At 41.6% G+C, this 26,451-nt stretch overlaps 1 protein-coding gene and 1 long non-coding RNA gene across 4 annotated transcripts in view; one reads left to right on the forward strand and one right to left on the reverse strand.

Moving 5' to 3' along the window:
* NEK8 (NIMA related kinase 8) overlaps positions 1-26,451 on the reverse strand; it is a 71,766-nt gene that overhangs the window by 41,565 nt on the left and 3,750 nt on the right. For all 3 annotated transcript variants that reach the window (XR_012799789.1, XM_075589248.1, XM_075589249.1), the window contains exons 3-10: positions 24,183-24,415; positions 15,628-15,759; positions 11,868-12,073; positions 10,864-10,943; positions 10,210-10,397; positions 9,366-9,513; positions 8,393-8,469; positions 1,249-1,366 (exon numbers count right to left, since the gene is read on the reverse strand). Coding sequence is in view for 2 of the 3 variants with exons in the window: in XM_075589248.1 (XP_075445363.1) it covers positions 1,249-1,366; positions 8,393-8,469; positions 9,366-9,513; positions 10,210-10,397; positions 10,864-10,943; positions 11,868-12,073; positions 15,628-15,759; positions 24,183-24,415 (1,182 nt within the window). In the remaining variant the exon portion in view is untranslated. The remainder of the gene's footprint in view (positions 1-1,248; positions 1,367-8,392; positions 8,470-9,365; positions 9,514-10,209; positions 10,398-10,863; positions 10,944-11,867; positions 12,074-15,627; positions 15,760-24,182; positions 24,416-26,451) is intronic.
* On the forward strand, positions 22,992-24,920 carry LOC142489066 (uncharacterized). Its single transcript, XR_012799791.1, has 2 exons — positions 22,992-23,938; positions 24,150-24,920. It is a non-coding gene; the product is annotated as an uncharacterized LOC142489066 (long non-coding RNA).

Genomic DNA, 26,451 nt, shown 5'->3' on the forward strand with positions numbered 1-26,451 from the left:
ATTACTCTGGGCCAATCGGAAGCTCTGCTCCTTTACCCCTGGTTGTTCCCTGAGTGTCTCTGGGGGAACTAATAAAGTTTATTCTTGATCTATGGTCTTCAGGTCCTATTAGGAAAGGGAAACGAAGGGGGAGCGCTCCGATTGGCTATGTGAGCGATGACGTCACTGTCATGGCGCGAACGACGCCTGTATTTAAATTTGTCTGTATTTTCACTTTGTATACACCTTGATAAAGGGCGCACGGCCCGAAACGCGTAGGTGTGCGTTTTCTGGATGACCCAGGGGTGACGTTTGATCCTCTTATTCATTAAAAGGTTGTTTTTGCTACCATTAGCCTCCTCCATTCATTACAGGCAGTGCGCTGCCTTTTTTCACCTGTTCTACTTTCCCTGCTTGGTGGATTGCACGTTGCTCAGGATACCTGATGGGACTGCTCCTCTGGATCTAAAAGTGAGTTTTTTCTTACATACCATGCCTAGTTTTCATGGTTGGGACAATCGTTGTACTGTTCATTGTGCTGGTTAGCACTAGGTACTAGTCCCTTGCCCTATTAGGGTATGTTATTATTGCTCACCATCATTTTGGAGTGTTCCTCACGGAAGAATTATTACAATATTATTTGGACTCTTATGCTTTGATGCACCGGTTACCCACTTTCTGATGGAGGAAGCTGCCCAGCCCCCTAACAACCGCACTGCTTTCTCCCTGCATGTTGAAACCCACGCCCCCAATCCAGTCAGGTCACTATGCCTAGAGAGGTAATACCGGTATACACATACATGTCCAGTATTACATCTCATTTATTTAATGGACAGAATGTCCAAATACAGGACAATCCAGTTCAATACCGGACACCTGGCAACCCTATATCACAGCCCAGCATTAATGTTCGGGAGCAGCATAATGGGGTTAATAATTGCAGAACAAAAACACAAGCTAGATTACAGAGGAAGTCCTGTAAGGAAGATGCACAGAAAGTATAGGCTAAGAGGTCCTTATCCACTGATAATGTATACGGCCTATGAAACCTACAGCTTCTTCAGACATAATCTCCTTTGCTGCAGTGTACAGAGGCTACAACTTCCGGATGTGCCCTCCACAAGGCTTCGCAATGACTGTATATTTGGCATGCGTGCATGAAAAACAGGAAGCAACATGGTATAGAAGCCGTATGTGATGAAGGTGAACGATTCAGTTAAAGGACTTCTTGTCCTCATTTATGTAAAGGAAGGTCGGGGCATGCCTTACCATTGTCGCCGCGGCCCCAGGAAAACACTTCCTTCTCGTTTGAAACAGCGAGGACATGTGATGCTCCGCAGGACACGTGAACGATCTCGTAACCCAGGAGAGCCTCTACGATCTTGGGCTGTGGGAGCAAGCAAAGTCATTTGCAGGTGAGCTGGTCCCCTTCATTGACAGTGGGTGGGGTGCCTGTGGTCACCAGGGGAGGAGAATCTTACCATAGCAGTGCTAAAATGTAATCCTACTAGTGCTGTGTAGTCCTCGGACTGTAAACATGTGCTTAGGTCATCCTCTATCTAAAAAATGTCAGCTATAAAACAGTCCGCCAAACCTTAGGTTGGGTAGAAGTCCTTGTTGTATGGCTTATTTATGGACTATTTCTAGAAAGATTTGCTAGTTTTCCACCTTACAGTAAGCCAGGGGTCTCAACTCCAGTCCGAAAGCCCCCCCCCCCCTCCCCAAAAGGCCAGGTTTTCAGGACATAACTGCTTCAGCACAGGTGGCTCAATTAGGGGATCAGTCAAAGACTGAGCCACCTGTGCTGAAGCAGGAATATCCTGAAAACTTGACCTGTTAGGGGGTCTTGAGGAATGGAGTTGAGAACCCCTGCAGTAAGTCCTTCTGACAGTAAACGTCTGTCGCTCGGACTGACTTTCTTTTAGGTGTGTGTGTGTGTGTGTGTGTGTGTGTGTATAAATATACACATACATATACATACATACATACATATATATATATATACACACACACACACATATACACACACACACACACACACACACACACACACACACACCTAAAAGAAAGAATTTACGTACCTACTTTATGAAATGCACTCTATTAGAGTATAGGCTAAATAAAGAGAATCCTAAAAAAAAAATACTTTTTATTGGATTATCTTAAAACCATTACAACCAAAAAAATTCAACAATGGCTATTGCCTTTAAATAGTCCACAGTGGGGCCTGGGTTTGTGGGGGGAACTGTAATGATCTAAATAAATAGGTGAGGCTCTCCTTCCATGGCATGTGATACCACAAAGGATCAATTTATGTCTCTCTAATACCCGGGAAGAGTCAATACCAATATAGTCTAATCATTAAATTGGGGTAAGGAAACCATTTAATAATTATTGAATTAAGAAGCCAAGTTACCTCACTGTGTAGCAATCAACTGTGCTGCATAGGCATGCTGTGGTACTGAGAGGCATACGCCGCCTGGGGAAACGACATCTCCTGTGTCTGCCTCCTATACCACTGCAACGCCTCTCACAAGGGCGCCCGCGCTAAGCTGTGCTCTATAGTCTCGTGTCACTCGGACTGACTTCACTGTGGCTCATTTGCAACCAATAGCTATTAATGATTTGATTGGTACTAATGGTTTTAAGATAATCTAATTAATAACAGGATTTTTTTTTCCTCCTTGGACCCCCTCTATTTATCCTGTACTCCAGTGCATTTTATAAAGTAGGTACTTAAGTTTTTATTTTAGGTCTATTTTCCAGATTTCAAAACTGGGGCAAAAAGTGGTGCAAAACAATAGCACCAGATTTACCATAGAAAAAGAAGAAAATTTAAAACAACTTACCGTAATTTTCTTTTCCTGGAACCATGGCAGGGGGCACCTTTGGGTTAATCCCTCCTCAGTCTAGGTAGGACAGGAAATTGACTTTTGCAGGTAGGCCTATAAAGGCCCCTCCCTCTACCTGCACCTTAGTCTTAGGATTCTCCCATAGCTGAAAAATATAACTGATAGGCATTAGACATACATAGGGAGGGAAACTATGTGCCCACTGCCATGGTTCCAGGAATAAAAAATTATGGTAAGTTGTTTTAAAATTTTCTTCTTTCCTGATCACCCTGGCAGTGGGCACCTTTGGGACATACCCCAGCAGTGACAAAGAATAAAACCACCAGTCAATGCCGTTATCAGTTGACCTTTATTAATTTACTTTCACACTTTATTTCACTACAGATTGTAGAACGCTACGCCCAAAACTTGCGTCAGCTGAAGATTGTACGTCTAGTCTGTAGTATTTCAAATTGTATTGAACGAGGACCAGACTGTTGCTTTGCATATCTGCCCTGGTGTTGCCTGAGCTTTGAATGCCCATGACGTAGACATGGCCCTTGTAGAATGAGCTTTAACGTTCAAAGGTTTATCTTGTCCTTTGGTCTCATAAGCTTTTTTAATACATGCCACTATCCATTGGGAAATTGTTGTCTTAGATGCTGCTTGACCTTTCTTCGGTCCCTCTGGTATGATGAATAGTCTGTCCAACTTTCTCACATCTCTCATCCTTTCCAGGTACACCTTTAGACATCTCACAACATCTAGTTTGTGTAATCTCTCCTCTTTCTTGTTCTTTGGATCTGGACAGAATGATGGAATCACGATTTCCTGATTCATATGGAACTGTAATGCAACCTTTGGTAAGAATTGATGCACAAGTCTGAGAACTGCCTTATCTTGGTCCACGACTAGGAATGGTTCCTTAGCTGATAGTTCCTGTAGTTCTCCCACTCTCCTTGCGGAGGTGATCGCGATCAAGAACGCCATCTTCCATGTTAACCATCTCAACCCTATCTCTTGTATAGGTTCGAAAGGAGGTGTTGTTAATACATCCAATACTAAGGACAGGTCCCATGTCGGTACCCTGTTTTTAATTTGAGGTCTTAGTCTTTTAACTGCCTGTAAAAAACGGATGATTAATCTTTCCATTGCCAGATTTCTCTCTAATAAGGCCGATAATGCGGACACCTGTACTTTCAGAGAGCTGAAGCTGAGACCTTTCTCAAATCCCTTTTGCAAGAACTCCACTATTGACACAATTCTTGGTGAGAAGAAATTTTGTCTCACTTTTGTGCACCAATCCCGTAAACAAATCCAAATTCTATGGTACACTTTTGATGTGGATCCCTTTCTTGTCTGTAATAGGGTCTGATTTGTTTTGTCTGAACAACCATTCAACCTAAATGTTTCCCGCTCAATCACCATGCCGTCAAGGCCCATTGTTTGGCGTTCGGGTGGCATATTGGCCCCTGTCGCATAAGTTCTTTGCGATCTGGTATGTGCCATGGTATATCTACTGCCATATTTACCAGGTGTGAGGACAAAGGCCTTCTTGGCCAAAATGGTGCTACCAATATCACTTCCGCTTGGTCTTCCCTGATTTTCCTGCTTGTTTTCGGAATTAGGGGAATTGGGGGAAACAGGTATGCCAACTTGAAATCCCATTTGAAGCCGAGAGCATCTGTGCTTTGTGCGGTTGGATGAAAACGCCTTGCACAGTAGTTTTTTTACCTTGCGGTTCTGATGTGTCGCCATGAGATTTATGTCTGGCTGACCCCATCGCTCTACCAGCTCTTGAAACACCTGTGGGTCTAATGCCCATTCTCCTGGGTGTATAATATTGCGACTTAGAAAGTCTGCTGTGACATTTTCCAATCCTGGGATGTGTATGGCCGTGATCTCTGATAAGTGGCCCTCTGCCCAAGGAGAGGATTTCTGCTGTGAGGTTCATCAGCTTTCTGCTCCTGGTTCCCCCTTGTTTGGCTATATACTTTACAACTGACCCGTTGTCTGACTGTATCTTTATATTGCCATCTCTTATTTGGTTTTGGAATGCATCCAAAGCCCTTTGTACTGCTTTTAGTTCCAGCAGATTTGATGGGAGGCGCTGTTCCTGGTTTGTCCAGGTTCCTTGCACCAGTGTTTCTCCAATTTGGGCACCCCAACCTGCGTTGCTCGCATCTGTTGTGATTCTTTTGAACTTTTGTAAATGTCCTTGGGGAGGTCGCCAGACCGAATGGCAGTGCTGTGTACCGATAATGATATTGGTTCACTGCAAACCTTAGGAATCTTTGGTGTCTCCTTGATACGGGCACATGTAGATAAGCGTCCCTTAAATCTATCGATACCATTCAGTCTCCTGGTTGTACCTCCTGAATGATCAGGTTCAAAGACACCCTCTTGAATTTTTCTTATTTTCAAGCATAAATTTACCTTTCATAGGTCTAGGATAGCTCTGTAATCTCCTGAAGACGTTTGTACTAGGAATATCCTGGAATAAATTCCACTTCCTCTGTCTTCTTGGCATTTCTTTGAACTCTATGCTGTATCCCTGACGAATGGTTTCCAATACCCATTTGTCCTGTATTGTTTGGGCCCATGTTGCAGAAAACTGAGTCAGTCTTCCTCCCACTGGCAACTGCTGGGCCCTTTGACCTTCATGTGAATTTGTTCTTGGCAAATGATCCTCTTCCACTGGCGCCTCGAAAAAGCCGGTTCTGACCGCCTCTCCATGTTGTTTGCCTTGAAAACGATCTGCCAGGTCTATATGCTTTTGCCTCTTTGTACTGATTTCTATCAGATTGCTGAAAACCGAATCTTCTGTTCCTGTTTTCCTGGGGCAAAAAACTACTCTTACCTCCTGATGCTTTCGTTATTATAGCATCCAACTTGTTGCCAAAAAGGAATTCTCCTTCAAAGGGTAATCCGCATAGGCTATTCTTTGACGCTGCGTCCGCCATCCATTGTCTTAGCCATAACGCCCTTCTTGCTGACACTGCTAAAGCCATAGATTTAGATGCTAATCTGACCGCATCCAAAGAAGCCTCCGCTATGTAGTCTGTCGCCCACTTTACTTCAGACAGTGCCTTTAGGATAGAACTTCTTTTCACACCTTTGTCCAGTGCCTCCTCTATGTTGGCAATCCATACACGCATTGCCCTTGCCGCAGATGTAGTTGCTATGGCTGGCTTACAGGCTGTCCCCACTGTGACGTATGCCTTTTTTAATACGTAATCCATTTTCCTATCCATAGTGTCTTTCAAGGTTGCAGACTCTTCTATTGGAATTGTGGTCTTCCTTGCTATTCTAGATAGCAGCATCCACCTTTGGGCTGGCTTCCCAAAATTTGACCTCTTCCTGTGGAAACGGATACATTTTCCCAAATCTTTTTGGTATATATACTTTGGCGTCTGGCCGTGCCAGTTCTGATGTACAGGAAAAACTCTACTTTTTTTTTTGTCTTGACCCAAATAATTTATCTTTCCTCTGAGTCAACTCTTCAGTGTCTTCCAATTCTAAAGCCTGTCTCATGGCTTTGATGAGAGGATCCACTATTTCTACATCAAATTCAGATTCATCCTCCTGAGTATCTTGATCTGATGAATCCAATTCACCTTCTGACACCTGAAAGCATTCTATGTCTGATTCATCAGATGAAAAAGCCTTTTCCCTTATCCAATCTGGTTTGGGATCTTGACCTTTTTTGCGCAGGTTAACGTCTTGTTGTACAGCAGCATCCACACTCTGCTTAACTGCCTCCTTCATTAGTACAAGGAAGGTGCTCATCTGCTCGTTAGAATCCCCCGCTGCTGCCTTAAGGCAATTTTCACGCAGCTTCTTTCCCATCAGTGCTGGTTTCTCTTTTGCATGCAGCGCACCACTTAGTCTTTTAGTAGCTTTACTGTTATGCTGCAGGGATTCCGCAGTACCCTTCGAAGATTCTGCTTCCGGAAGGGTAATCACTGAGCTAATTTAATAAAACAAAATAAATACTTAATATACACCCTAATATATAGAGATCCTCTCTCTCCCATGTAGTACTAAAACTAAGGACTCACCTAGTCTTGGGAACTGATCCTTTAGCAGTCTCCATTTTTGATTCAATATCCAGCACTTGGCTTCTCCCTGCTGAGCGTTCCATGCTGCAGTTTTTCTCTCACACACACACAGTGTCTCCGTCGCTCCTGTGACGTCACCGCAGTGCCTGTGCACGGCTTGCGTGTCTGCGCACGCACCTGCCGGAACGTGACGGGCGCGCTCCCGTGCGACTGCGTGCACTGTTCCTCCTACCGCAGCGTTCCAGATGCTAATGCCTTCACACGGCTCGCAGCTGCTGCTTCCCCCCCCCCCCGCGTGTACCGGGCTCCTGGGGGTTCCCCCAATTCCTGGGGTCTCCGTCTTGCCACCATCAGGGGCGCGTCAATCGGAGCTTCAGGGCAGAGAGGTTGAGGTCCTTGGATCACTGCCCTACGTGCAGTTTAGGTGAGTCCCATTAGAAAACAAAACATCCTACTCCTAGCTGTGAGGACAGGAAAATGACTAAGGTGCAGGTAGAGGGAGGGGCCTTTTATGGCCTACCTGCAAAAGTCAATTTCCTGTCCTACCTAGACTGAGGAGGGATTAACCCAAAAGGTGCCCCCTGCCAGGGTGATCAGGAAAAATATCATATTAAAATGTTTCTTCCTTTGATAAATCTGATGCTGTTTTATTTAGCTAGACTTTGATACATAGTCCTATTGAACTAGACTTTCTCTGTGGACTCCTGATTACATGCTCATATAAAGGAAGGACTATCAGCATAAGTGATAGGTTATCTTGCTACTATCTTTATTCTAACCCCACATTATATTTCAATTTGGAGCATGTTGGTTTATCATTAAAAAAATGGACAAACTAAACAGTCCCCTGATATATAAAACATTCCCTTAAAATACTAAATTCTCCTAAAAATGCAACTGAGATTTAGATTTTATGATTAAATGTGATATACTGTAAGTATGAATACATGAGAGTAGACTTTTTATTTGTTTCAGCATGTTTTGGTCAAATTAACCAGTCATTATTGATTTTTTTGGTTCTAATGGTTTTAAGATAATCTAATAAAAAGTAATTTTTTTTAGGATTCCCTTTATTTAGAATATACTCTAATAGAGTGCATTTTCATAAAGTAGGTACGTCAATTCTTTCTTTTAGGTAGGTGTGTGTGTGTGTATACACACACACACACACACACACACACACACACACACACACACACACACACACACACACACACACACACACACACACACAGTATTAGCACCTCCTCTATGATCGGGGATACAAGTAGCTAACTAATACATTCACATAATTTAACATACGGAACTTTGCACTAGGGCAGCAGAAGTCTTGAGCAAACGCTGGTTTTGTGGGATCGTTTCTGGAAAATACATCGTCCCACATTTACTATGCAGTGCTTTCAGGAAGATAATTTCCAATGCCAGGAGACACTTTCAGCCCATTGAAGTGAATGGACTGTATGGTTTCTTCCAGTGCCGGCAGGTGGCTTATGGCTGAGCCCTTCCACACACCACACTTACCTGTGTGACATCATTGAAATTGGCATGTCCCAAGCAGCCATTACTCCCACTGCCAAAAGTCATAATTATACCCCTGTCTGAGGACAAAGAAAAAATCTCTATTAACAAGCATGAATATTCTTCTCTGTAATATCTCTCATTAATGAGCATTTTTCATGCCTTTTATATTCCATAGTGCTCTAGCATGTGCTTGTAAATGTATCTAATATTGTAAATGACAGTGCCTCCCATATAAATAATGAGGAACAAGCCTGTGTAACGAAGTGCTTATTTTTTTTTATTCCTAATGAGAAACAGAGACAAAATATAGTATATTTTTATATATTTTTTTTATATGATCATTGTTTCCCTCTCATTGGCAGTCAGGTTTAATAATGGGTTAATTCATATTTATTTTTTTTAAATCAATAAAGATACACTGAGATACACATCTCACTTTCAAAATATGCCCTGGCACACCTCTGGAATGCCCTCCCACTCAATATCCGACTAGCACCCTCTCTATCACATTTAAGACCCACCTCAAAACACACCTGCTTAAGGAAGCATATGAGTAGCTCCATGGCTGATAATTAACACCTCATACATTAACCATGGCCCCTTGCAGACGCACTTACCAGAACACCCTCCTACTGTCTCTGTACGTTCTTCCTACCTACCATTTAGATTGTAAGCTCTTCGGAGCAGAGACTCCTTTTCTTAAATGTTACTTTTATGTCTGAAGCTCTTCTCCCCTTTATGTGTTATTTATATTGTTATTTATATGATTGTCCCATATATTACTGCTGTGAAGCGCTATGTACATTAATGGCGCTATATAAATAAAGACATACATACATACATACATACATACATACATACATGACTTGATCAAGATTGTATGGAGCACAAGAAGTCCAAAGATTCTGTATTCAAGACAAACGCCTTGTCTATGGCACGGTCATGGGACAAAGACTCTCAATCTTCTACATACCTGTTAGGCAGGCGGTAAAGAGGTCCCCGCAAGACACATGTTTGATGGTCACTCCTGACTGCCCCTCCAGGAAGCGAGAGATAAACTGAGGCTGAGCATGTTCTATGGAGCCAGGTAAAGAGGAGGCCCCAGCACCAATAGGGGGAGCCTGAGAGGAACAGAGTTCACAATGTTTAACTCTGCTAACTCCTTAACACACACACACACACACACACACACACACACACACACACACACACACACACACACACACACACACACACACACACACACACACACACACACACACACACACACACACACACATTAATGGCTGCTGTTCATTATTGTCTGCCCTAGTACATGCTATTGTTCAGGAGTAGGTAAACTTAATGGGGATAAGAAGAAGTATTTATGAACGGCTAAGGCAGTGACTACAGGAAACAACCTACCAACAATGGCGTAAGGAGCAAATGCAGTAAAGAAATTCAGAAATGCTTTGGATAGGGACAAGAGCACGAACAGGTCAGGCAATAAATAAAACCCGGAAATATGCAAACTACGAAGAAACCTTGAGTCTGACATTTTCAGTACGGTATAATCTTAGACCCTACTATATGTCCAAACGGCCATCGGAGGAAAGAAAACATGTCAGTATACTGCCGAAATCATTTAATCTTTCCTCACAGTGTAAAGCTGTTGCCTATTCTTTGAACAATCAACATTCTGCCTATGTTCTTAAGAGGTGGCCTTTACAATTGTATTGTTGGTAAGGTCTCATTCATAATCTAAAAACCTGCTTCTTTGGACTAAGGAGCAGTTCCGTTTCATTTGTTCCCATTGTTCTCCGTTGCCTGCAACTCACCTCCCACATGATGAGTCTCCCAGACATGGTGACTCCGGCTTTCTGAGTTCTCCCAGCTGATACCTGGAAAACCTCAGTGTTCAACATGGGGAGTCGTAGCGGGGAGGTGATTCCGCTTCCCCAGGTGTACACGGAGGACAGGGGAGGTGGGACGCCTGGCTTGGCTGGAGAATAGCCAACACGGCCACCTGCTCGGGACAAAATCAACGGAAATATGACCATCAATTACTGCTGCTCAAGATCTGGTGATATACATGGCCAGTAAAAACATGTCACTGCAAAACCAGCACCGATAACAGAGGAAACAAAGGAACGTGCTCCGTGTCCTCCTACTAAAACTGGGACGCACCTGTCATCTTAAATAAATGTTAAAGCAAACCTACAGCAGTATTTAATTAGAGTAATGAGAGAGAGAGCTGACGTGATGTGATACTAGAAAGACAAATGGGATCCTTTCATGTTCCAGGAAATATTACATAGTTCCAGTACATTTTCATCAAAAAATAAAAAAATAACTGGTTTATACATGAAAAGCAAGTACAGGCATTGGCTGTGTACGGTCAAGTTAAGATATTTGGTAACATACAGTAGGTGAGATATAAGATTAAGCATTGCTTGTGTTATGGTGTAGTGATGGGCCGCTGATCTACTCACCTCTGGATCTGGCACTGGAGATCCGTCCTGCATGTCGCCCATGTGTCGCTGCAGACACAGCGGTCAAGGGCTTCTCCACCCTGCAGAACAGAAATGTGTACACAGATCTGTGCCATGTATGATGCAGATTCTGGAAGCTGCCTAGTAGTAAAGTAACGGACCTTCAAGTTGAATAACCTGGTCAAAGTAACCTTACCTTGCTGTGCCTCAACAACATGAAGACTGTAAGCAAGGTAAAGCACACCTGTATGTCTTACCTGACAAAGGATTGCGTGCAATCTCAGCTCTGTATAGAGACAACATATTTCCACTACTGTATTTAATTGTTATATATTAAAACAACATCTACTGCATACTGAACTGTAAATAAGATGCGGACTATGAGGGGCTGACGTTCTAAATGATAATCGGCAATCTCACAAATCCTGCCCTTGCTACAATACCTTAAACAAATCTCAATTTCAAAGTGCGGGCAGTTTTCAGCCAAATATTTAGAAGGAAACATGTCAAGACCTCTGTTTAACGGACTAACAAAACTTGACATTGACAAGCTTTTGGGAGGAACCCTTCTCCCTTTATCAGGTCAGATATTCGGTGGCATAATCATCTAAATTATTATAATCTATTATCCATGAGGGTCTGATGTTGACGTTAGCCTAAGGGAGGTTGCCTTAATATGTTGCTGGATCAGTTTAATCCTTTTTGAGACCAATACCATTCTTTTATGCAAGAACGTTAAGTTAAGGTAACTTTTTCTGTTTTCGTCTATTCTGCATGTCCCTGTAATTAACCAATGTAATACCTAAAAGCTGAATGTTCCTCTCAATGCATTTTAGGGAGATCGCCGTTTCATAGTAATTAAACAAATGTGTTTTTGCATATCCAGCAGACGAAATGAGGTAAATGTGGGTAATGTTTGCATCTGCCTCGCTCATTGCCATATGAAGAAGATTATAATTCTTTTAATACCACAACAGGCCTCTGCCTAAGCTCACAATGCTGACCTCATCTTTACGCTGCCAATGTCGCTATATAGGTTGAGAAGTGACGGGATGCAGATGGGATGAGCCATGATCTCGTTCAGCTGTGGCCGCTTGGAGGGGTCGAGATTGAGCATGCTGAGGATGAGGTGACGCAGCTCGGGGCTGTAGCGGTCTGAGATTGGGGCGAACGTCCCACTCATGATCTTCAGCACTAAGGCAGGCAGGTTCTGCACACACAGCATCGTGTTACTAACCATACTTGGAAGTGCACACTGTTCTACAAACAAGCTGATACCCTCAGTTTCAGTCTTATTTTATCCGCACCTTCTACTTTGGTTTGGTTGAATACATTCCAAAGAATAAAAAAAGCAAAAATAAAAGCAGTAAAAAAATAAAATAAATAAAGTTATACGAGAATTAAAAAGGAGGAAAATAAAGTATCTGCAAAAGAAAGATAACTCTATATAGATGTCATGCAAATGCACGATTAATTCATTTTGTAGTAATGACAAGAAAAATACATTTAACAGTAATAAAAAAGACAAAAACAATAAATAAAACTTGTTGAATTTCTAAAACAAATAATATACACTGAAACAATTAAGTATAATGCAAGCACTTTGTATAGAGATACAGGTACTAATAAATAAAATACAAGTACCCACTACTAAAACAAACAAACAAACAGACAGACAAACAAACAAACCAAAAAAAAAAACCCTATGGCATATTTGGGTGGAAAATGTTTGAAATCTCTAGGACTAAATTGATGAACATGTTTACTATACAACACATTTTGGCCCATATGTACTAAGCAGTCTTGTGCTATAAGGCAGCTTCCAGCGCTGGAAGACATCTTACAACACATTGACTTGGATAGGCTGTAAGATGCCTTCTAGTGCTGGAAGACGACTGGTTAGTAATGAAGGGCCTTTAGCGTTCCATTTGAGTAATGCACGTAGGTGCATTAATTATAGTGGAGTGTGAAGCAGCCTATATTAGACTTTACCAGCATCATTACTGACGTAGTGTCTTCAATTAATGCTTATGGCCGCTTATTGAGCACATGATCAGCGTGTCATTCCTTTAGCACTGAAAGCTCCTGCAGCACAATGTTCTGCAGGAGCTTCTAGTTTCTTCCAGGTCTGAGATCGTTAAATCATAGATAACAATCACTGTTGGCCAACACACATATTTCTCAGGGGGAATAAGGGCTAGGCTATAGGTATGCGAGATACTTTTAAAAGATATATTATTTCCTGTTTGTTTTTTTTTAAATATGCCGGAGGGTTGAATGGAGGTACTGTACATACTGTAGATCAAAAACATCACACAGCCCATGGCGTAGAAACAGGAGCTCTGGTTTCATCCGAGTGGGATAACCATTACAAACGTTAAATAGTTTGGTGCAGCAGCTCAAGTTTACCCCTACATCTCCAATGTGAACGTGATGTAGTAATGTAACGCAAAACTATGTGCCTAACTGCCCTCTTGGCTTTGTCTACTTGTTTAATACAGATTCCAAAAAAATTACTGGAGTCCATTCAATAATTACAGCTGTATCCCATACTGTCTGAGCCTCATGCCCTTGAACTTCCTCCCAAAACCACATAGAACAAATGAGCGTATTATTCGAATGGATTCTTCTGTTGGCTATTAGAGTGGGCTCAAGATTAGAGAGTTTTGGCACTGGTCCGTGTGATGGTGCTCCAAAAAGTTACATGTCTTTTGGAGGAGGATTTTTGGAGGTCATTGTGTAGATATACTAGGCTACACAGACCACCATTGTCTACTATCAAGGTGGGTTCAAAAGTTTAATTTGTCCCATACCCGAATGTAAATGCGGCATTAACCCTAATAGAGGCCACTCTGGCAGTTAAAGGGTTCAAATGAAAAATATTTAAATAAATCAATAGAGTTTCCAGTCTTTTTGGAATCGCTGAACCCTTTAAAATGTTCTTCTGACTCGGTGGAACCCCAACTCATCTGCCCAATGTACCTACAAATAATTCTGCTACAGTAAGCCACCACTTATACATATTTAAAGGCGGCATTTCCACTTGGGGTTTAAAAAATAAATAATTGCCTTAGGTTGGGATTCAGCATGTCTTCAGAGCATTCATGTCATGCTCCAGGGGCCCCCTGCTCCCTGATATACATACCTCTGAAGGGGCTGCCACTAGTAGTCCAAGCTGGACGGTTATGGAGGGTTGAAGGTCATGCCGTGGGACAGGATTGAGATACCGGCAGCACCTTTAGAAGTTAAGCTAACTAAAAACACCAAAAACTAACAGCGCTTGACCTATAACTAAACTAGTGCTCAAATGTGACAACAAAATATCTGAATGATGTGAACATTAATAAGCATACAAATATAAATGTGCCAAAACACAAAATAGCAGCCTAAGGTTTCCCACAGTGTAGGTTATCTCGTCAACCTACACATAGAACATGTACAAGAATAGGAAGGATACCTGGCGCTTAATAAACAAAAGTGTCCATAAGGTGCAGTTCTTGAAAAGTCCAAATTGGTACTCCCAACCAATGAACCGGATTGTTGTTGATTTCGAATGTCCCCCCTATAAAGGGTTAAACAAAAACACACAAATTGCGCAGTATGTCTGGATAGGTATAATAGAGACAATGTGAACACAGTGCACCTACTTACAAGATTTCTCTTGTTGCTTTCAATTGAGAGGATCTGTGCTTTAACCTCTTCTCCCTTGCTGCAGTCACGAATCCCACGTGAATTTCCTCAATCTTCTTCCTCTTTAATCTCTCCCAAATTGGATGGTGGATGGTATAGAGGAGGAGAGAATACAGCAGGATAGTGTAGAAGGTACAAAACAATTTATTTAAAAACATAAAAAACAGCCTGTCGAAATGCGTTAGGGGGGAGGAGCTTAGAGGTACCGTCGGTAGAGGAAGTCCCCAGTCACGCGGAGGACGCGCAGGTGGTGACGTCAGCAGAACCAGCGCCGAAGTTCATCACGGAAGTGAGGGGAGCTTTAAGCATTGAGATACTGCTGAGAGGAGTCTCCATTACCCTGTCTGAGTTGCGGCTAAAGGGACTTCTTAACAAAGTAGCGGACGGCATCCTAGTATTGATCTTGTATCACATCCACATGTGAGTTTACATCAGGCTGTTTTTTATGTTTTTAAATAAATTGTTTTGTACCTTCTACACTATCCTGCTGTATTCTCTCCTCCTCTATACCATCCACCATCCAATTCGGGAGAGATTAAAGAGGAAGAAGATTGAGGAAATCCACGTGGGATTCGTGACTGCAGCAAGGGAGAAGAGGTTAAAGCACAGATCCTCTCAATTGAAAGCAACAAGAGAAATCTTGTAAGTAGGTGCACTGTGTTCACATTGTCTCTATTATACCTATCCAGACATACTGCGCAATTTGTGTGTTTTTGTTTAACCCTTTATAGGGGGGACATTCGAAATCAACAACAATCCGGTTCATTGGTTGGGAGTACCAATTTGGACTTTTCAAGAACTGCACCTTATGGACACTTTTGTTTATTAAGCGCCAGGTATCCTTCCTATTATTGTACCTTTAGAAGTATGCATCTTGGGGAGCAGGGGGTACCCAGAGCTGAAATTAAATGCGGTTCAGCTCCGGAGACCCCCTGATTCCCAACTTAGGGGAAATAGTCCTAAGTACTTAAAATAGATCTGCTTTTCCTGTGGAGCCCCTAGCAAGAACACAGGGTAAAAACCACTGTTTCACATCAAGAGTGTGTGTGTATGAAATATGCAGTGGGTGCTTACAGCAGCTTCAAACGCCCTCTTGAGACTCGTGAGTTCGTAGAGAACACAACCCAGGGCCCAGATGTCGCTCTTCTGGTTATAAGGTTTCCCTTCACACAGCTCTGGAGAGATATAACATGGTGTTCCCACAACCTAAAGGAAGGAGGGAAGAAGTGTTAGGTCCATTGTTGATTACCATACACGTAAAGGACGAGTAAGGAAAGTCGCGATTTTTGCAGCCGATAGTTCTCTGTAAAAGTTCATCATTGGGGTACACAGAGGGAAGACTGTTCTGAGAATTTACCGAAAGACTGACAGAATGATCATAAATTACAGAACATTAATCTACAGCAAATACAATTACCACTTGTGAGCACTTTCAGATGTCTCACACAGGTCTGCCTTTCCCCATTATCTCTTAGCATACAGTGCTTCCAATGCAGCAAGGGATTCTGGGCAATGACATGCAAATGAGCACTTAAGTGTGTCACTCAACTTCTTGTCCATTTAACATGGAGCCCTAAAGACCAATGTAGGCTCTGTATGAAAAACTCCCCAAAACATTATTTAAAAATAGAAATATCTGTGAGGATCCCTAGAGATCCAATATACCGGCACAGCACAACAGAAAAATCACATAAAAGTGGTTAACTGGGTCCAAAATGCACACGTGTCCGACGTTTTGTATAATCAATAATTAAATTGTAAGTCCAGCATTGATAAGTATGAGTTGTGATTATAGAGTACACTGTATGGTTCTAACCACCATAGTATGAAGAGGGGGGAGGGGAGAAAGACACAGATGAGCTAGTAAAAGTACAGAGAAGAGCAATGATATGGCAGTACAGGCATACCCCGGTTTAAGGACACTCACTTTAAGTACACTCGCGAGTAAGTACATCTCGCTCAATAGGCAAACGGCAGCTCGCGCATGCGCCTGTCAGCACGTCCTGAACAGCAATACCGTCTCCCTACCTGTACCGAAGCTGTGCGCAAGCAGGGAGACTATAGAGCCTGTTACACATACGTTATTTACATCAGTTCTGCACGTATATGACGATTGCAGTACAGTACATGCATCGATAAGTGGGGAAAAGGTAGTGCTTCACTTTAAGTACATTTTCGCTTTACATACATGCTCCGGTCCCATTGCGTACGTTAATGCGGGGTATGCATGTACTTCACTAAACTGTAAATCAAACTATGCCAACCATTAAAGCAGTCCGTGCTGATTGCTGGGTTTTTTTTTTTTTACATTTAATTTTTTACTTGCTTTATATCTTTTCTTTCCCTTTCCAGCACGGTTTGCATTTTAAAACCCTGTCTGATAACCTCAGACGCTAGCGATGATGAAAACCTTGATTTTTTAACACTGAAATTGAAATGTTCATTTCATTTCCCTTAATCCCTCCATGACAGGGCATTACCGTAGGGATTATGTGTACCTTCAGCTGGAGGTAGGATGATCTCCAGCCAAACGTCGGTCTAGCGAAGCCTATTCTAGTTCCTTACAAATTCAAGGTAAACAGAGACGGATTAAAGAAACAAAAGACCCAAAGCAATGAACGGCGAAATCCTCGCAAACCTCAAGAAAAAAAAAAATAAAATGTCGAGGAGCTAGGTCATGGATGGAGAGGAGAAATGAAATAATCGGTTAAAATGTCCATTTTCTCTATCGTACCTCCATGACAGTACATTACCATAGGGAAAGTCAGAAAGCAGTTCTCCCAAATACCGGGTGGGTCAAATTATAATGAAACAGCCGCCTGCGGGACTTTTCTTCCGAAGGCGCAGTCTGCTACGGCGGACAACTTGCTTGGAATGTTTGGAGAAAGAAGGTAAATGATACCCATGTTGCGGCAATAGGCATCCTGTTTTATTGCCCAGGAAGTGGCCATCACTCTAGTAGAATGAGCATCAACTGAAATTGGTGGAGTTACTCCTGATACCTTACAGTATAAGCTTCTGGAATGATGGTTTTGATCAATCTAGATATTAAGCTTCTGGAATGATGGTTTTGATCAATCTAGATATTGTTGTTTTTGGTGATGCCTCTCGTTTTGACCTGAAAACAGGTGAAATGCATTTCTGGATTTGTGGAAATCTTCAGACCTGATGATATAGGTTTTAAAGGCCCGGACGACATGAAAAGAGAGTGGAGATCATCTCTTTGATTTATAGCATTTGGACAAAAAGGAAGGAACTTTAATTTCCTGGTTGATATGAAAATTGCTTTAATTGATAAGCATCGCATAGATATGGAGTCCAAGGGTCAAAAGGAGGCTTTTTAAAATCAACTTAGACAAAGTTTAAATGCCGCGGCCGTACGGGATCCCCGATTATGGGTCGTATTTTACCTGTTGCGTTGATAACATTTTGAATGTATTAATCATTCGCAATTGTCCTCCTCCATTGTAGGACACAGAACAACTGACTCGAGACCAGAGGAGGTGGAGCTTATATGATCTCAACAAGTCAGACGGTTTGTGTCCTACCGCCAGCTGAAAGTGCACATAATACATATAAGAAAGCCCCGTCATGGAGGGACGATATAGAGAAAAATAAATACATTTAAAAAAAGGCAGGACATGTTCAGGGGGCAAAATACTAACATCATATGAGTTAAACTCTTAAAAGCTTCTGGGGGGATTGCTGCTTTGAAATGCAAGATCAGAAATAGCAATCTACTATCTGCCAATTGCAGGCCAATTATAGTCACTTGAAGGCTTAACCGACTTGCTACCTCCAAGTTATGTCTGGCCAATGCTTTTCATCCTCCAGCCTTTGATGCCTTCCCAGAAAGTGCTTCTCCAATTCTTATGAAGACAAACTGATAATGCAGCTTAATTGATTTATGTTTTATTTTTATTTGCTGTAACAGATCAAATAACTGAAAGCTACAAAGAGAAATGTGATCACAAAACGCTGGTAGAAGACAAGACTGTAAATTGTAAAGATAAAAATAGAAGCAGCGCACAGCCAAGGGAGTCAGGGCTAAAAATATTAATAGAAATTAATTTTATTAGTCAGACATAACTAAAAAGGTTAAAAAAAATAACTCTCCTACGCGTTTCACAAGGCTGCGGCTCCGGTGTCGGCGCTGCACATGCGCCTGCCAGGCTGACGGCGCGTGCAGCCGAGATCCCCGGTCTGCACTGAGCTGCAGATACATTCAAAGACAGTTTTTCTGTCTTCAGAAAAATCTGGCCACGCAGCGCAGTGGCCAAGGTAGGTAGTGGGCCCGGCCCCATTGAGGGGCAGTTCTGGTCCTTGCAGCGCGCAGGCAGCGGGGACCTAAAGACTGTAAATTGGCCTGACAAACTGGTAGGCTATTTGAAGAATATTATGTAATGCCCTGAAAATGCAATATACAGTTTCCTATATCAGAGGAACGCCTGTTTCTCAAGAATTCTTCCTAGAATTCTGTGTCTTTGGGGGAGGAGGAGAGACCAGCAATCGAGAGCAAAACAAATCAATACCGAACACAATAAAAAAAGGTACCTTTTATCTTGTTGTGGCGCTCTAACGGAAGGTATGATTGTGTCGGCACTCTACAATCAAATTCTCCATCAATCTGTAGTCATAAGAAGTTATTCACTAAACGGTGATCGTGCCGATAAATCGCACAGAATTTACCAGTTTAATGAATAACCCCGATAATGTCTTAATCTGTCCAAATAACCTGGAGAAATGTGGATGTCTCAAGTTATACGAAATTGTAGATTCTGTTAGGGGTCTTGAACAATGGATACATGTTCCTTAGTTAATAATACACAGAATACAATTGTGTTATATTAACTGACTATTCTATCTATTGATCTTAAGTGTCTGATGGTAAATTGCAGATCTGTATTTATTCTCTGCTGTACACTAGGTGAACACCATCTACTAAAAAAAGCAAAATATTATGAATAGAAGAAACCAAAAGCGTGAAATGATATAAAACTGTTTTACCATGGCTTGGAGTATAAAAATGCAAACTAAAAAATGTGGGCATCACTGAACTTAAACAATATAATAACTGTGTAGTTATCTAGGACGAGTAAAATTATACTATTTTCCGTTCTTGTAGTCCCATAATGGCAGCAAAAATGAAATACAAATGGATTAACTGTCTTCCTCCCTCTTAGGGGTAGGTCAAGAAGAGAACAGTGTTAGGGGTACTCCTCCCGACACCAGTTTCGGATACATATTTCAAAGATTACAATTTCAATAAAGTTAATACAGTGTCTACATATACAATACTGAAAAACCCTATTTACATAATAGAAGGTAGTCTACAAACAACTTTCGGCGGGTAAATGCTGCCATGATGGGACTTGAGGAAAATAATCTGTTTGAGTTCCGGAAGAATTTGTTACGCTCAAGGTATACTGATAAAACCCTAACAATATCTAAACGGTGTAATTTATTTTCGGTCTCATTATGAGGATTAGGACAGAAGGATGGGACTCTTGTCTCTTGGATAAGGTGAAAAGATACTATCTTTGGCCTAAATTCTTGGAGAAACCTCAGTCTTGTATGGAGGGGAAGGGAGGGGCACTGATGAAAGAGCTTGGAGTTCGCCTACTTCATGGTGAGAAATGGCAACGGAATGTCCTGCAAAGGTTAAAAAACAACTCAGCCGTTAAAGCTTCGAGCACCAGATTTAGGTCCTATTCTGATACTGGGGAACGAAAACAAGTATGGATACGAGACATTGCTTTAAGAAATCTAGTTAAAAATATGTGAAGCCATAGGTTTCTAAAAAAAGGTTTCTTAAAAAATAAATTAAAAAAAATTATAAATAACAATACAGTAATAATGTGCCTAGGGCAGACATCTGCATCTTAATAGAAGATGGCCTAAGATTTCTTAAAACCACCGTGTAAAAAAATTGACTGTGTGTGGAAGGGAAGCTTGAGGAGTTACTATCTTGTTGTTATTGCACCAAGCGCAAAATATCCTCCAGATCCTGTTGGTAGAAGTTACTTTCTTTCTGGATGCTAGTAAAGTATTGACAGTATTCTTCCTTAGGCCCAACTTGGTTAAGGACCACCTTTCAATTTCCATGCTGCCAGGGAAAGGCTTTGTGGATTTGACTGGAGTAGTTGTCCTTGAGAAAGTAGATCTTGCCACTCATCATGATGAGGTCCGCATACAGTACCAGTATCTTCTTGGTCAGACAGGAGCGATCAGAATCACTGCCTCCTTGTCTCTCTTTACTTTTGAGAGAACTCTCTGGATCATCGGGAAAGATGAAAATATATAGACCAGACCTGCGTCCCAAAAAATTTGCATCGCGTCTAGTGATGGCACCGTTGGATCTTTGGTCCTTGCGCAATACACTGCAAGTTTATTTGCCCTTCATGCCATAAGCTCTACTTCTGGCTTTCCCTACAGTTGGCATATCTGTTGAAACTCTGTGGGGACAAAGACGATTCCCCAGGATGTACCCTGTTTCTGCTGAGGAAATCTGCCTCCAGATTTTTTTGGACCTGGAATGTGTTTTGCGGACAATGCTATGAGATTCCCACTCCAGCAGCTTGCTGGCTTCTTTTAAGGCAGCTGGGCAATGGACACTTTCCGGAGTTGCTTCACCTCTTTGGTGGTCTTTCTGACTTTGTCGGGCAGCAGGGAGACTCTTGTCTCGAGTATTGATGTCTGCTCCCAAAAATCTGATTTGTCGTGAGAGTGTCCAGGAACGCCACTGGACATTCACAATTCATCCATGAGCTTAAAGTGTGCACAAACTCTCTGCATGTGTTTGATTGCTTCTGGTTTTGTAGCTGCTGCAATGAGCTAGTCGTCCAGATAAGGCATGACACAGATGCCTTGTTGGTGGAGAACGGCTGCTATTATGATCATGAATTTGGTAAAGATCCGAGGAACTGTTGCAAACCGAAATGGTAGGGCATGGAATTGATACTGCTTGCCCTCGTAATGAAATCTTAGGAACCTGTGATGTTCATTGAGCTCTATGGAAGGCATATGATCCCACTTTTGAAGAACATTGAGGACTTATCACAGGGATTCCATCTGTAAATGTCTGACATTGAACGAGCGATTTACTGCTTTGAGATCCAGGACCACTCTGTAGTCCCCTGCAGCTTTGTGAACTACAAAGAGAAGGGAATACATTTGTTGCCTTTCTTGACCCCGAGAACTATTGTAAACGCCTTCCTCAACCTGTTCCTTTGGATGGATCCAAAGGACATCTTGACATAATTTTTTTCTTGACTTGGTGTTTGCCTGAATTCTACATGGTACCCAGACTCTAGAATCTTGAGAACCCAGGCATCCATACTCGAAAGACACATGAGGAGGAAGTGGAGGTGGGATGTATCCCCATACCCCATTCCGGTCAGCACACTGGCGGATCATAAATGTGAGGCGAGGGACCACCCCCACTCCCGGATGTCTCTCCAGTGGGTGCAGACAACCTTCTTCCTCCTCTGGGTTACACATTTCTCTATCCCATAGGACAAGAAGAAACTGGCGTCGGGAGGAAGAGGAGGAGTTTTTATACCCCCCACGCGGTTTTCTTCTTTTCCTATCCCTAAGAGAGTTAACCCATTCTTTTTTTCATTTCTGCTGCCATGTGGGAAGCAGAGAAAAGCTTAGTGAGTTCAGGGTCAAAGTATCAAAGAGCAAAAGCTAAATCACTACTCTAGAAGTGCACCAAATGTATCTAGCTAGTGACAGCCTGGTCACATGATCTTCCCTACAGAACTTTGTTCCACTGACTACAGAATACTCCTCTGCAGCCATTTAGTGAACCCCCGAGCCAAATGTTCGGTCGATCGATTACAGGAGAACGAATCGATCGTCAATTTAGCTAATTACTTCTCATTGTGTGGATTGTATTGATGCACATATTAAAAATGGGGAAATAAATAAATAAATTTAAAAAAAACGGCAGCTTGGACTGCTGCTTTAAACCCAGCCTTCCCGATGTGGAATTCTAAATGTCATCACCAGAACAGCAGGAAACAAGTAGAAAAGAAAACAGTTCCTGACAGTATCAGCACAACTGGATCAGAAAGAGGCTGCACTGGAGTCATAGGGAACTGCATTCAATTCCTCATTCACACTGGATGAGAAGGAGGTTACATTCACACTGGATTATTCCTCATCAGAATTCAGCAGAAGGGTGTGTAAGGAATTAAGATGTGTAGCAAGACAAGACATAGTACACATGACCTTAAAAAGGGTGAATTCCCTCCTAGCACCTTAATACAAAAATAGGTTATGGCAAGTTTAAAAAAACAACAAAAAAAGGAAGAAGAAAAGGAAGAAGAAAAGGAAGAAGAAAAGGAAGAAGAAAAGGAAGAAAAAGAAGAAAAAGAAGGTTATCGGTGTTCTTAAATGAATGGTTTAAACTTTTAACATTTCAATAGTAAACAAATACTTTGGAGTGTTTTTCAGGTCCTTTATCTAATATATTTTGGTGACAAGACTGTTTGCCAATTCACAAATGCCCAGGTAAATGGTTTTTACTGTCTTTCCTTTGTTCATTGTTTGTGAAGAAATGATGATGCGTCATTATTAAAACACAAACACAAACAGCTGAAAAGCATGAATTCAGTGGAACCGGAAAAAAGGAAAAATATTCATTTTTCATAGGATACAATAAAAAAAAATTAAATGACAATTATGCTGATAAGTGGGTTATCATTTTTTGGCCTTCCCCGTTAAGATAGCACTATTGCAGGCCATATATACAATACCAGGTCCAATAGTAAGAATGCTAAATAGATTGAAGAGAATAATACAGTAGAAAAAGCAGCACTGACCAAAAATAAAATACACATTGCAAACCGGAAGCGTTGATTTGTTAGTTTTCAATTTGAAGTCTGTGATGGTGCTAGGTCTGTCATTAATAAGTGTGTCAATGCATCTCCACTTCTTAAAGGCTTGCACACAAAGATCTGTGACATGTTTGGACTTCAGAAAATATTTAGACATATTTAGAAAGGGCCACGGTGTATGCGTTGTATATAAACCAGGGGCTTTATATAGAACCCTTTTTCCTGGCAAAATGTCTTTCCCAGAGGTACCCCACGCAAATAAAAAGTTCCCCTCTTTGCTATATCTGATTCGTGCTAACCACCATTTAAACCCTTTTGCTGCTCCCTTCGGCTTAATGTCATTCTTTCTGTCCTCCCAACTCCCCAAACGCCTGACGCCTCTGACGGTAAAAGAAGTGCATTCCATAGCATCGGTGCAACATCAAGTTGTTAGCCCCGCTGTCAGAGAATACCCGCAGGGACGCTTCACGAGCAAGGGCCAGCCCGACTGCATCACAGCCAGACTGCAGACATCTACATTGGAGGGCAGCAATGTATTCTGGGTGAGCATTGGTCAACCCTGTCATTATCTACAGATAAGCCCAAGACACAACGTAAAATACAGACCCATATTTTAGAAAGCGGTGGTTTCACAGAAGTCACCTACCAGCGCTAGAAGCCTCCTTACTTGGATGGTGTCTTATGGAATAGCACCTCTTAGTAAATATGGACCGTAAATACAGCTGAATAACGTCCATTTGTTTTTTTATATAGGAGTTCAACCAAGGCGGTAACCCTGTCACGCACCGTGTAGGCTTTGCTCTTGCTACTTAGGATCTTTGAGATGCCGAAGTCCCCAATCTTGACGATCATCTGGTGTTTATCCAGCAGGATGTTCTGTGTCTTCAGGTCTCGGTGAAGGATCAGCTTGGTGTGGACATGGTGCAGCGCTAGAAGGATCTGGACAAAGAAGTGCAGGATGGTGTCCTCGTCTAGAAGCGAGTTGCAGCGCTTCTGGATGTACTCTGCCAGTGTGCCGCCTGCAGGGCAAGCACAATATCAGGGTGGTGGTCCAAGAAAAGCTTAATGAGGATCCTTGAAGCCTTTTAACATTTGCTTCACGCAGTTCTGGCAGCATGATTTTTTACATGTTATGTATAAATAATATAGTAAACTGTACGTATATGGAAACCTATTGGTGAACAGAAGCACCAAATGCTTATTAACATGGAAGTGGTCTACCCTAAGGGAAAACTTTGAGAACCTCTGCTTTATGGTAATCTGTTCCCCCAAAAAACCTACAGGAAAGCACAGGAATTCAAAGTATTATTGAATCTTTCAGTGCTATTGGGGGGGTGATCAATGAATTTCAGAACAATGTGTTGCTGGCTCCTCCAGCTGTAAAGCTGAAGTATATGCAAAATAATGTTTTAGGCTCTTATTTATTATGCTGTGAAACTGCTTTCCAGTTGTGGGGAAGGGATTAACAATAACAATCTTTTTAATTAAAAAAAAAAAAAAGAGAGACTAATTTCTTCGCTAGCACCAGGAACTGGTTTCACAGCATAATTGAATAAGGGCTCTATGGTTATTGTAGAATATACACGGACAATGTCTGCACAATACTGGCAAGTGTTAAATGCTCGGGCCCTCATGCAATATGCTGTGAAGTCAATTTCCCATGTCAGAATCTATTGAAACAGAGCACAAAGCTTCCATGACACGATCAAGCGGCATTATAGCAGCATAATAGGGGCCTCAGATTAAAGCAGAAGTATGGGAAAGTGCTTCATCATTTGTATAAAGTCACTCTGATTCTGGAATACGAACCTTCAGTTCTATTCAAACAAAGAAAAAGAAAAAAAAACACAACAACAATTTTATTTTTCAGAGGATAAAAAAATATAAATGATGATCATTAAGAAAAACGAGTCTGTGAATATTTTTGACCACAAAAAGTGTTTTTTAGAGGTTTATGCAAACATAACGGAGATGTGGCCTCATCAGCAGCAGCGTTGGAAAGGAAACTGGTTATTGTACCCAAATACTAAACATATCAGCAAAATGTTGATATGTTTGAGATGTGAGTCCTTACTAATACATTTTTTTTTTAAAGTGTCGGTTAGCCTGACTCTGGAATACGATGCACTGTAGTAACTATATCCAAAAAGGTCAGCACACCTCGAGTCGTTTCAAATCAGCACAGGGATCAATGAGGGAGGTCCCGCGGGACAGAAACGTTGAAAGGTACTGGCACCAAATTATTGTTGTATTGTTTGCGCAATTTGTCAATATACCAATATGCCCATTTAAAATGATTCAAGGTGTGTTGCTATTTTTTTTGTGTATCTATCAATTATGTAGGTTAATGCCTGACATATATACAGAAAAAACACCCAATTATAAAATATATATATATATATTTTTTAGCATACTTTTAGAGAAAGGATAACTACGGAAAATGTTGTTTTGGATAAGAAACCGTCACCACAAGCCTCCCTCTTTTCTTGACGCACTGCAATAAACTAACATAATTCAAATAACCCCAAAAAAGAGATACAGACGTCAGTACGAAGTTAATTCAGGGAATTAGAAAACTAAATGTGCGGTGAGCATTTAAATGTTGAGAAATGGTTTTTAGCAAACAGAAGGAGGTTTAAAGAGGATATACATTTGTTAAACAATTACACAGAGCTGTCATTACAGTAAAAGATGAAGCCACATTCCTATCATTATTGTGGAAACTATCTTCGAAAACAATGACCTTCCTTATGTCATTCATGTGAGTCACTGTGTTTCCTGACCTGGATTTACACAAGCAGTTGGTTTCGGTCCTGTTATCAGATGACAATAAAGTAACAATGCACCACATATAGAAGAGACTGTCTGCTGACACAAAGGGTGTGACTAATCCAGGGCTGTTTATGTTCTGCAGGCGCACGCAGAATTGAAGAGGTTACAGAGAAGAGGAAAAAACGGTCTGAGAATATAAAAAATATGCTACACGTTTCTTACCCTGAGGCTCTGCACCTCAAGTGTCTTTTTTTATCATCACCATCATTGATTTCTAATACCG

The sequence above is a fragment of the Ascaphus truei genome, chromosome 3 (genome assembly GCF_040206685.1).
Source record: "Ascaphus truei isolate aAscTru1 chromosome 3, aAscTru1.hap1, whole genome shotgun sequence".
Taxonomy (NCBI): Eukaryota; Metazoa; Chordata; class Amphibia; order Anura; family Ascaphidae; genus Ascaphus; species Ascaphus truei.